Here is a 13,119-nt window from a genome sequence, read left to right on the forward strand (position 1 = left end):
AACAACATGTGAAAAGACCAGTTTTAAAGTAAATTGTACGGCAAGTATGGAAATATTAATTAGTAAATATTTGCTACTATAATTTTGGCTATTTGTTTTCATCATTAAAACTCTATATAAATACGCAGTGTCTGCAACACAACTCCTCACCACATCACTCTTTCTGAATCATCATTAATAAAACCAGAAGTACACCAATGGCGGACTTTATAGGATTGTAAACGAAGAGTTTTGAAGATACTTTTCACAGCAGTCGTAGTTTTCTTAGTTTTTTTATTTATTTTGTTTCCTTATTATATAGGATATGCTTTCACATTTTATTTTATTTTATCGCCTATGTTTCGCTTTATCTTTATTTCATAATTAATTTTATATAAGTTTTTGTTTACTCTTATAGATTCATTTTCACGAACTATACTTCAATCACACAAAACAAATAACATAAGTTTTAAAAAACTTTGAACCTTACTTTATTTACATATCCACAATTTCGTTGAATCACTTAACATAAATAACATGTAATATTTGTGTCTATGAATTTTACATTTCTAATATCTATATATTCAAACTTATAATTTTTTTAAGTTTCCTCACCCTGCGCAGGGCGCGGGTGATCACCTAGTTTTATGTTAAAAGAATTCCAATTTTAAAACAGAAGTCAAACAAAATTTATAACATTAGCTAGTAATTATTTATTAAAAACCAGGTATAAAAGATAATTTATTTGTTTGTTGATAAATAATTTTTAAATTGTTTGTTTGGAATGTTGACCTTGCCATGGGGCCTGGATATTAGTTGTCTTCGGTCCATTTGCATATTTTTGGAATGGTGTCCATTTGCATATGCTTTTCAATAATTCTAATCTTTCTCAAACTCCAAAAACTTTCCAATGCATTATTGGTGACCTTTTCTCGAGTTTTCAATTCATTTTCATATAAGCAAAACATGTGCATTCATGGCTGTTACTATAATGTTAATATTAAGGATTAGCCATACAAAAGATGAACAATGTTAAAGCACTAGTCAGTATAACAAAAGCTATTCGTGATTTAATGGTATTATTCTTCTATTCGTGATTTAATGGTATTATTCTTTATATGATAATAGTTTAATCAAACATGTTTCTTCGTGAGGTATACTCACTAGTAGTCACTACCATTACTAACAGATCGCAATGGAGTGAGTATTAAGAGAATTCTTGGTTATGTTTTTTTATTTACTCATATGTTTCTTGATGGACATGCCACAATATTTACTCATCAGTTTAATCAAAGTAAATAAATAAAGCCCATGAACAAAAGCCCAAATACGGTTTTGAGACTTAGAAATGGGCAACCTTATAAATCTGGCATTCCTCAATCAAATAAAAAATTATGTGTTGACAGTGGGCTTTGAAACCACGCCCTTTCGGACAAGAACCTTAATCTGGCGCCTTAGACCAACTCGGCCATATCAACTTGTTGTTTGAACTCATATATTTTAATACTATAAACATTATTTTAGGATGTAAATATTGAATGAGAATAGGAAAATATAAACCATAAATAAAAAAGGATGGGTCAATGTCACCTGAAGAATTGTCGACTGCCCCCAGCCACTAAGTCAGTGTTACATTGAAGCAGTGATAAGTCAGTGTCTTGAAATGAAATGAAATGAAATGAATAGTGAAGAGACAAAGACACGAGCCTAGTTTCAGAATGCAGAGATACGACTCCATGCACAGGTTTCCATGTCTTTAATTTATAAACTAGACCATCAGTCTAAGCGACGAAACCTATGACTTCTTCACCTCCGGTCCTCCACAGTAACTCTCTGTTTTCTCCACTCTTTTTATCTTTCTTTTTTTTGAGCAACCCACTCTTTTTATCTTAAGTGGCAACCCACTCTTTTTATCTTTCTTTTTTTTGAGCAACCCACTCTTTTTTTAGCTCTTAACCTTCAACTCTTTTGACCAAAAAAAAAAAAAAACCTTCAACTCCAAAAGACGAAAAAACAGTTTTGGATTTGAGTACTGGTAGATATCTCAAGTGGCAATACGATTAAATATATGAATTATTTTGCTACCTCTCAGGCTCTCACCAACTTTAAAATTACAGAAACACCTTTTTAGCTCAGCGCTCAAATCACATTATTTTAATGCAAACTATGATCTTATTCCAAATATGATAAAATACTATTTACCAGGGTAAATACTATTTATTTTTATTAATAAAAATTATAATTAAATAAATCATCAAAGAAAATATTTATAAAATAATAAATTAAATATTTACAATAAAATATTATATGTATTAAATATTTAAATCTGTTCTTTAAATATTATTATATTGAAATAGAAAATACTTTATTTAAAAATGTTTTTATTTTAATGTATTTTATGTAATATAAAACACACAATAATAATTATTTTGTATTTAAAATATTTAATAATAAATTATAATAATAAAAAATAGGTTAGTGTAAAGTTGGTGTTGTGGTTGGAAAAAACCAAATTTTAAATATTGAAATTACAGTAAAATATTGTGATTTCGCACTGACATAGTGTTATAAATTGGAAATGTTTTTATTAGACTATGTTTTGATTTTATATCTGGAATCTCCATTTGATATTTCGTTCGATTTTAACTTTTCTAAAACATCCCAAAACTCAGTTATACTTTTTTTTTATAACACTGATATATTATGACATTACATTTATAAGAAATATTACATAGACGATTCAACAACCGACAATACTATCTGTCTTATGAAGATCTACGTCTAACTGCATCATCTTAAGCCGTCCTATGAAGATCCACTCCTGACCAAATTTACTTGCATCATGTTGAAGATCTCTTGTAAGCCTTTCGTTTGTAGTCTTCATTAATAAATCGCTCTCTCCGGGACTTGAAACCTGGATTTCCCGTAATTCGCAAAAAAATTGCATAGTCTGGGATTCGAACCCCAAACTTGAATGTAGAAACCTTTAAACCTTAACTAGTAGTAGCCCTAACTAGTAGGTTACGGTGATTCCACAAGTCAGTTATACTTTAGTATCAATATTTATATTTTAAAAAACCCAGTTATACTTAAGCGAGGAGGTGTTAATTCCCCTAAACCCAGGATCAGCTATTGTTAATATCTAGATTTGACCTAAACAACCATTCTCAATGGAATCAAACTAACAGCACAATAAACTAGGAGCACAATGGAATCAAGTCCAAACACTAAACTATAGTCCAATACACTATCGGTTAATAAATATATCTTTCTGATCAAATCTAAGTACTTAGTCGTTAGATCATCGGGTTATATATTTAACCATTAGGCCTACTAACCATCATATGTGTTTACACTGTGCTCTGTTCGCACGACAGCAAATCTTATATCAATATATTATGTCATGTAAATATCTATTCATTTAGAAAAAAACAAGGTAACGTCACCTCCTTTTGGATCGATCACCATCATCTTATAGCTTTCTAAGAGCCTATTTATTTTTGTCCAGCAATGTTAACAGAATCTGTCTTGATTTGAGATGAATATGACAAAGTGTAATCAGTTCACTGATTTTTCTCTTCCAAATTATTTTCCCACCGACAGATCAAACACAGTTAAACACCAAAAGCATGTGTGTGTGTGTGGCTCCATCCATGAACTAGAGTGTGGTGCCACTGCTCCGTACTCTCCCTCTGTGTGCTGTGTTTTTTAAGAATTATCCGAGATAGATAACGGATACTGTTAATTACTCTATCTAATTAATGGATGCAATCGACTGATTCTAATCAACATAAATTTTTAAAACTGCTAATTTAAAATGTATTTTGCATTAACCAGAGAATATATCGACTTCGAATTGGTTTCAAATAGGTTCTCTGCCCATATAGACACAGCTTCTCCTTTTTTTTGTCTCCGACCTTTATTTCCCGGCAGGTCTTTAAATTATGAATGAGAGCACAAACTTTGATAAATAGTTAAGTAAAAATACTCGTGTCTAAATACAATAATGACATGATACCACTTGAATTACATACTTCTCCTCACTTATTACAAAATGACAACGTATCTGTCGGTTATAACTTACCAAGCAGGTGCACCAAATTGATCAAAATCGTCCAAATTACAATTAAAACACAACCATCTCAGTGTTTTGTCCACGTCCCACCCAGTTTGTTTCTTCTGATTCTGAAAATATCTCGTTATCGCAAGCAAACAAGTGCAACTATTTCGACTTTTAGAGAAATATACAGGTGTTAAGTGCGTCCGTAGGCTAGCCAAAGTCATAACAAGGACAACTGACCAAAACAGCAAAACCGATAGTATGATCTAGTCGTTACTGATCCATTTATTTAAACCCATATACTAATTAAGGATCATGATACTACGTTCGTACATAACAAACCGAGTTGCTAAATCAACTAATTGTAAACAAAAGAAAACCACACGACAAGCAATCCAAACCTCTCTCGACAAAACAAAGCAAAAACGTAACAAATATAGAAAATAACATAAGGTTGACAAAGGTCAAAAACCCTAGTTTAATATATTTCCGTTACAACGGCACGTAACGGATGCTCCATCTCACAAGAAAGCTTCAAGACCTCGCTAAGATTAACCGGCTTTGTCTGATCTTGACTCCACTCGAACCGTCGCACTAGCTCAGCCACCCAACGAGTCACAGTAGCTAAACCCATGTTCTTCCCCGGACACACCCTCCTCCCAGCTCCAAACGGAGCAAGCCTTAGATCCCCACCACGTATGTCCACGTCTGCATTCCCAATGAACCTCTCCGGGTTAAATTGTAACGGGTCGGACCATACCGTCGGGTCGTGAGTGATGGCCCACATGTTGACCATCGCTGTAGTACCCTTTGGAATCACCATACCGTTGCTGAGCTGGACATCTGACGTGGAAAGACGAGCCCACGATAGCAGTGGTCCAGGAGGATGCAGCCTTAGAGTTTCCTTCAACACTGCGTTCAAGTAGGGGAGTTTTGTCAGGTCAGCATCTGACACCTCTGCTCGGTCGCTCACGACCGTTTTTATCTCGTCCCTTAGCTTAGCTTGCACGTTAGGGTGCAGTACTAACTCAGCCATGGTCCACTCCGTTAATAACGCCGTTGTATCTGTCCCTCTAAAAATCATCTCCTATACATATGTAAACATTTAAAGAGAATAAGATAACATTACAACGTACGAGACCGTTACATATATAAACCGTTATAAGATAACGTGACTATAATTTTCAATTTCATACGGACTAACCCATAAGACGGCGATCATGTCATCTTCTTGAAGCTTCTCGTCACCTTCTAAAGACAACAAGACATCAACGAAATCTCCAATATCTCCTTTATTTTTCGAGTTAGTACTTCCTCGATGTTCCTCAATAATTTTCTTAACGAGGGTTTTGATTCGAGGAACAAGTTCTGAGCAACGTTGCTTTAAACGAACCGGATCATAGAAATAACTCAACCATGAAAGATGATCGGACCAATTAAAAGCACCCAAGAGTTCGAAGCCTTCTCTAACCATTGAAGTAAGCTCATCAAGAGCCTCTTTCTGAGCCAGAGGGTCGTATCTTCTCCCAAACACGCTCCCCATGATGTTGTTCAAGGCCGCTAGCTGCAAGTGTTTCCTCAAAACGACGGATCCAGCGCCGTTTTGCTCTTCCGACACAGCTTTCACCATTTCGGCGCAGTCTAGCTGACGTCCAGCTTCATGTGCTAAAATACGCTTTGGGGCGAATAGATGAGTCGAGGCAATCCTTCTTAGCGTGCGCCAATAAGCCCCGTTGGGCGCGAAACCTATGGCTCGGCTGAACATGAGGCTCTTAGCCGACTGCTTAACTGGCCGGTCCGCAAAGTGAGGCGACATCAGAATCTCACGAGCCGTGTTCGGCTCAGAAGCCACGATAACAGGCGTGGTGCCCAGGCTGAAAGCCATAATCTGAGTATTGGCTCGGCTCCAAGCCATGGCGGCTAACGACCGATGAGCTAAGCCGCGGCTTAGAGTGAAAAGACTTCCGAATACTGGTATGCCTCGAGGACCAGGAATCGCGACACGACCAATACGGTTACGGCCGTTCTTCCATGCAACACCACCGCCTCCGGCGAAAGCCCACGTCAGTAGAGAGAGAGAAACGACGGCGAGGATTAGATAGCCGAAGATGGAAACATCGTACATGTTTTGGGTTCCAAAAACGGCGGGTAGTGCGATCATCCAATAACTTGTTTCTTTTGACGCCATATTCATCAGCTCCATTTTTTTTTCTACTTTTGATCTTGTATCTTTTCAAAAAGTTCTTTTATTTTGGTTTAAGAGAGGAACAATGGTGAAGGTAGAGGGTTATATATATACCCACATGCATTTTTTGGCAGCGTTGATTAAATGCGCAATGCATGGGACGAGAGACGTCTGTTTTAAAATGTTTATTTTATATATACGAATAAATAATCTTAATGTAAATTTGATTAATGTAGGGAAATTGAAATAGTAAGGTTAAATTGAGAGAGAATCACGTGGAGGGAGGTGGTGAGTCGCATGAATTGGTTTGGTGTTGAAATGAAAATGAAAGATATGTGTGTGTGAGAGGGCGTTATGACAATGAATTCTGCATTTTTATTGTTCTCTTGAAAAATCATTTAATTTTGTTTTCACCGTTTTATTTCTTGGTTTTACTGTATGCATCGATGTGAGATACAATAGAATTTAATGAGGTTCGTTAAACCGAAAGAGAATTTAATGAGTCAAATATTATTTCGGCTTAGGGAATACGAAAGGAGGAACTAATTAATGTATATGTTTTTCAGAAATAATAATCCATCTGTTCTATGAGATGTAAGAAGTTTAGAATAATTTTTATGTTTTAATATATAAGATGTTTTTATTTTTCAAGATAATTTTAAGTTTATCAAAAACTATGTAGCCAATTAAATTTAATAGTTCTATTTTGTAATTGGTTGAGTAGTTTTTAATTTATAATTTTAATGATACTAGCTAGGTAAAAAAATAATTTTCTTGTATTACCCAAAACATTTTACATTTCAGAACATAAAGAGTAGCAATAATCGGTTATAGAATTGGGTTCAAGAGAGCTGTGACGTGCAGCGAGTGGCTTGCCCTACTTCATTTCTTCTATTTCATAATTATCCTTATCTTTATTTTATTTCGACAGAATTGCAAAATCACGAGTTTGAGTTAGTAAACCGAAATCACGTATTTCTATGAGAGTAAAATTAAGTTTTCAACCATCGTACGTAGTTTTGAAACATCTACATGCAAGAAGTTCGTATTACTGCACCGTTTTTTAGTCATGGTTCTAGATTCCATGCTCAATCTAGTTCCAAATAATCAGGACGGTATAATATAAATTCCTTTATAAGTTATGCACTATTATTTTCACAGAGGTATGACTAAAGTATAATGAGCAATTTAATATCTTGTCATTATTCTGTTACGATTGATAGAAATATCAATGGTTTGTTAGAAGTTGTTTGATCGCAACTCGCAAGAATTTATGCAGAGAGAAAAAAGCAACCAATTCGTATACCACGAGATCCAAGTCTTTGTATCTCTACGACGAGAAGTCGTTGTATCAAATTAAGATGTAAACTAATGGTGGAGTTGTCTTCTTTTCTTTTCTTCGAATTCTATCACTATTTATCATATTCTTGCGTATTTAATTCATACGTTCACAACTCACTAAGTATTAGAGAGAGGGTGGCATACGGCTCAATGTTCAACAGAACTTGTAAAAGACAGATGGCTCAACCTATAAAATACATCCATAATATGCAACTTTATGAGAATGGATCGTGTACAAACTTAGTTTGGAACATATCTATTATTTTTTTAGTATCTTATTAGAAATCGGTTAACCAAACGTTGTTGCATATGTTGAGAATCTTAACGAGCTTTTCAATGAGAATCTTATCTGTTTCTATATTGTAAAATCTCCAGCAGAATTTTAAGATAACGTAAGATTATTTTCCTAATAGAAAGCTGGCTATATTTTGTCATTGTAAAGATGCATTCATGAGTGTAAACAATCTTAAATTGTACGAACAAGGAGGACAGTCAAATCTCATCGAAAAGCTGGTTAACTATAATAAAGGTCTCATGCAATTTGTATGTTGCTTATTTCTAGCTCGCCGTTTACCGTTTTTTATCAGATAATGTTTATGAATATTAAAATAAAATAAAAACCCTAACAAATTAGTGAAATTTAAATGAACCTGTTGTGGAATCTCAGAGGCTGGGGCTGGCAGGCACCGAATCATCCATTATCCATGTTAAATATATTAGGTAACAGGTTCAAATATCGGCATATGTATGTCCAAACACACAAAAATACATAACCGAAATGGAATTGTAGTTTTCAATTTATTTAGTTACACATTATGAAATAATTTTAAAATCGTTTAAGAAAAATAAGGTGTGAATGGTGAAGAAGGGAGGTTTGGCAGGGAATGGGGCTCGTGGACAAAGAAGAGTAAATGATAGGAGACATGAACCATCCCAATGTCCCCAAGTACTCAAAGTACATTGTACCCTTTCTATTTATATATACTACAAATTCGATGTTTGTTTCATAATCTTTTGAGATTCAGGTACAAGAATTTGATAATACAAGTAAAATTTTAAAATATGTTAGTCACGATAAGACTAAAACATTGAATGCATTCACTGGATTGAGCTAACCATACTTGATCATATATTGAATTGTCGTCTAACTTCTCAGTAGCGACGTTGGGTAAGTCTGACAACATGCATGTTTACAGTGATCAAACTGAGCGTTTTTACTACGAACACTTTTGGGTATCCCCGGTTTGTCTTTTGTCCTACAATAGCATATTTAAAAAGAGCTAGAAGAGATACAAATTACAAACTCTCGTTTTGAACATTTACACCAAAAAAACAAAAAAACTCTCGTTCTGATGATAGTGAAAATCCGCAACGGTGAGAAATTTCTGCATTTCACATATCACTGATATAAACCATATATTGTTCATTTATTTTATAAGAATCGAATTCCGGGACACAAAGCGTAACGATATACTAGTTTATTTTATAAAAAAAAAAGTACTTTGTTGACAAAAAAAAAGTACTTTAAGAATGTTTACCAATGAAATTTGTGCTGAATGAATCTTAACAAGCCCCAGATCGTCTACTTAATGGCACAGGTAAATCATAAATATCGTGACGTGAAATATACTCAAGGAAACAAAAGTTATCTTATTATATACAATGATATACGCTTTGGCCTCACCGACAAGTCTCTACAATGTATCTTAAGGTGTAAGTGAAATAGCAATAAGGTCTGAAGGAGACACCGTCTGATTTGGTTGACAATTTAGAACGATTCAGCCCTTCTGACATCTCGAGAGACAGAATTGCAAATAGATTTGGTCGTCCACATGTATGTACTGTGTATGCCAGGGAAAAAATGTAGAAACATGCATGATCAACCATGAGTTCTCTCATCAAATACACAGCTTTTAATAAAAGAATTACGAGTACGTATAAATCTATATCATTCATATTTCGTTCATCATTCTTTCTTCATGTGTAACATAAAATAGTTACGAAGTACACTAGTACAAAATCTTGTGGTGGTGTTTTAATCGGCTAATCCTAAAATCTTCGGATCCTGAAACCACTATCCAACAAGGCAGAGGCTAGTGGGGGCCATCAATAATAGTTTTTTTTTTTTTTTTTTTGTCAACCATCAATAATAGTTATTAGTTAATTATTATTTGTTAACATGTATTTCATATTTCACCATATTTGCAGCATAGTTTTATACTTTTATTCACCATTGTCATCAATTTTTTTTGTTTTCATAAATGTAACGAGAAATAAACCTAGAGGCAGGTAGGGAGGGACATGGGAGTTGGCCCGTAAACAAGACTAAACATATGATGTTGACCGTTGACAGATTCGTCCTCGCTGCCAGGTTTCCTGATTGTGGGGCCATCCTTTCATAACACTGTCTTCAGCGCGTGAAGGTACTTGTTGGGCTATATATAAAGCCCATTTTAGAATCAAACAATGGCCACTTTATTTCCTTTTTTTCACAGGCCCAAACCAGGAAATGCATAATTGTTATCAAATTAATACGAATAGTTTATTTACTAGCAAGTTTAGACCAATGGGCCTTAGAGCAGCTCCATCGGGTGTTTTTAACTTGGGTTTCTAAACCAAAAAACTAAAAAAATAAATCAAAAAGAAATTAAATTTTAAAACCGGTTCCGTAAAGAGAGTTTTAAGAGACACTAAGAACCCATACGTGTCAACTGGATCAAACAGAGGCTGGGTACATGCGTCGGTGACTACGGCATTGGAGTAGGAATCGGCGAAGGTGGAGTTTGGGTCTGCGGCGGTGGCGGTGACGGAAACCTAATTCCGATCCTGGTTCTGTTCAGGCTCGTCCGTAACCGCCATAGATCTAAACCAAGCGAATCTCAAAGGCACTATCGTCAAAGACCGCTCTCTCTTCTCTCGGATCTAACCATCCTCCATCTCAACAACAACAGATTCTCCGGTCAAATCCCAGATTAACTTGTCACTTGGCTTAGAAAAAGAAGGGATCAACGCTTTCTATTTTGATTTTTCTGGAAATGGGTCATTGTTTCTCTTGATTGCTTTATCATTGATTGGTGAATATGAGAATGAGAGTATTTTGATTTGCGGTTGTGGTGTTTCCATTGTTGCAGGTGGAGGAGTTGATACAAGGGATTCACATACGGATAGATATCCAAAAATCATGAAGGGTGAACAAAAATTTGTATGGGAATGACCAAGAATAATATTCTTTAGAACCTTATTTGAGGTTGTACCATTGGAACCATTATTTTTCGAAAAGTTTTTAATTTAAAATTTTTCAAAATTTATGACTAAAATAATCCTAAAACCCCATCATGAGTTCCTACCGATGGAGGTGGTCTTAATGTTTCTGAAACTTGCCAATTGCCATGAGAATCGGAAAAGTTCGAGTTCGGACCAGTGTCTATGTTTTGCATTAGGCTAAGCAATTAGCTTGATTTTTAGCCTAATCTTTTTTTCTTGTAATAAATTCGGAATGGATTCAAACATATATGAGTCTCATGATCACATTACATTTTCCACATTGGAATGACATAAGTCAATATATAAAAACAGCTCCATTGCTAGAGAAGAATCCTTCAAGCTTTGACGCAGCAGTTGAAGCAGCTGAAGATGCTTCTCCTCGTCTGTTTCCAAACAACCACAAACCAAATTCTCATATTACTCAAGATCATGATCAATACCAACTTAATAAAACTGTGGATTCAAATAAGAATAATGATAGTAATGCAAATCAAAATAATCATGTTTAACCAAACTCTCATCTTACGGAAGGGGAATGTGGTTGGTGATGGTGGGCTGGAGAGAAGTGATGTTGGTTCTCACTATGGACCGTGGTGAGCTTAGCGGTTGCTGTAGTAGCTGACTCGGGTGGCTTGACGAGTTCATCCTCGTTGCCAAGACTGGCTCGAGAAGGGTCTCTCTTGTTCTGTTTCCTCATCTCTCGAATCTTGGTGAAATCCATGGAGTAATCAGGAATAGTTCCTCCTACTTTCTGGTCCCAATCACCAAACTGTGGCACTGATAGCCATGGAGAGTTCTTCTGCAAACCCAACAAAAAAAAATCCAAACAATTATAAATAAAAAAATTAACTAATCAAAGTGGTTTCATACTTTAAAAAAAAAAAATACAGAGCTATTTACAAAGCGATGCATATCGTGAGAAAGGGCAGAGTTCTTGACTTTATTGAACTGTTTCTAAGCTTTGGAATGCAACTGAGTTTAATAGAGAGATTGTCGTTGATGATCGAGAAAAAATCTGAGTAAAAGTAGGATCTTCTTATGAACCCAATAAAGGTAAACACAGAGTTTGACAAGAGTTCTGCTTCCAAGAATTGGAAAAGGAGAGAAGCTTTACTCGATTTTTGTTACCGAGACGCAATCAAATTCGTGTCATCGCTGTAACAGTATCAGCAGTGTTTTCTTTAAGTGTAAAGACCCATGTTCGATTCCCGACAGAAGCACAACAAAGCAAGCAGATCTTCGATTTCATAGTTTAAAACAAAATATCTCGGGAAACAAACAAACAGACAAGAGAAGAGACGTAAAACAGATATGAAGATGGTTTGTACCTCTTTTCGATCATCCTCCATTTGATTAAAACCTGTAGAAGATATGGTTTTAGATAGAGTAAGAAATATTAGTCCTTCTGAATCCTTCTGAGCCAAATCAAAAGTGAAGCTAGAGAGACGACTCACTTGTAAGAAAATTAAAGACTTGTGTATTTATTACAGCAAAGAAAAAAACAGCTCGATTTATCAATCAAATTTACTTTTATTTCATGGCCAATACTAATATAGTAATTAATAAACAATTACGGAAAGTCTGAGGTAGCGTGTAATAATCACGAGAATGCTATTTATGACTTTTTATCCCCCTCTCTGTCTCTCTCTCTCTCTCTCCTTTCGGCGTTGGTCAAATTAAAGAATCTGATGTCAGGGTAGAAAATATTTTAGGTAGAAAAGTATTTTAGGTAGAAAATATTACAAATAGTTGACCTAAGTTATTTCTTCTCCTCCCAACTATTTATAATTTGTTACGAAAGTAAAAAAAATAGGAAGAGGAGCCGTTTTCGTTGAAAATATAAAAGATGTGGGGTCGCTGCACTATTTGCACAGTAAATTTCTTTTCTATATATATAATCGATTTCGATCATTTGAAAATGCATCATTCACTCTTCTCTTCCCTCTGTAATAATCTTTCTATCAGTGTTATAAATTTTACGGGTATAAATTTTGCCCTTATTTAAATTCTCGCGATACAATAAAATTCCAGTTCTTTTCATAACACGTTATCAGCACGATCACTCTGCGATTCGGTAAAATTTATTTGTATTATTTATATCATGTTATAATTGCCGGAATACCGCCTATATTATTTATTAGTAATTTAATTAATTTAATGGTCGGTCGAGCTGCCTTATATCATGTTTATTATTTATTGGTCGGCCGAGCCGCCTCATATTCTGTTTATTATTTATTGGTCGGCTGAGCCGCCTTATATTCTGTTTATTATTAATTGGTCGGCCGAGCCG

General features: G+C 35.0%; 2 protein-coding genes across 4 annotated transcripts; both read right to left on the bottom strand.

Annotated features, from left to right (window-relative positions):
- Positions 1 to 4,306: 4,306 nt before the first annotated feature.
- LOC106313905 (cytochrome P450 78A7) lies at positions 4,307 to 6,369 on the bottom strand. The gene is made up of 2 exons (XM_013751837.1): positions 5,244 to 6,369; positions 4,307 to 5,126 (listed from the first exon to the last, which is right to left on the bottom strand). The coding sequence occupies exons 1-2, from the start codon at positions 6,240 to 6,242 to the stop codon at positions 4,518 to 4,520; spliced, it is 1,608 nt and encodes a 535-aa protein (XP_013607291.1). The 5' UTR covers positions 6,243 to 6,369; the 3' UTR covers positions 4,307 to 4,517.
- A 4,654-nt stretch (positions 6,370 to 11,023) lies between these two features.
- Positions 11,024 to 12,356, bottom strand: LOC106316106. 3 transcript variants are annotated; one of them, XM_013753976.1, is made up of 4 exons: positions 12,284 to 12,356; positions 12,158 to 12,189; positions 11,356 to 11,628; positions 11,024 to 11,212 (listed from the first exon to the last, which is right to left on the bottom strand). In XM_013753976.1, the coding sequence occupies exons 2-4, from the start codon at positions 12,176 to 12,178 to the stop codon at positions 11,165 to 11,167; spliced, it is 342 nt and encodes a 113-aa protein (XP_013609430.1). In that variant the 5' UTR covers positions 12,179 to 12,189; positions 12,284 to 12,356; the 3' UTR covers positions 11,024 to 11,164. The 3 variants fall into 3 exon arrangements, with proteins under 3 accessions (XP_013609430.1, XP_013609429.1, XP_013609431.1); XM_013753975.1 differs by having other exon boundaries at positions 12,158 to 12,325; XM_013753977.1 differs by lacking the exons at positions 12,158 to 12,189; positions 12,284 to 12,356 and adding an exon at positions 11,730 to 11,921.
- Between the last annotated feature and the right edge of the window lie 763 nt (positions 12,357 to 13,119).

Source organism: Brassica oleracea, chromosome C9 (genome assembly GCF_000695525.1).
Source record: "Brassica oleracea var. oleracea cultivar TO1000 chromosome C9, BOL, whole genome shotgun sequence".
Classification (NCBI taxonomy): domain Eukaryota; kingdom Viridiplantae; phylum Streptophyta; class Magnoliopsida; order Brassicales; family Brassicaceae; genus Brassica; species Brassica oleracea.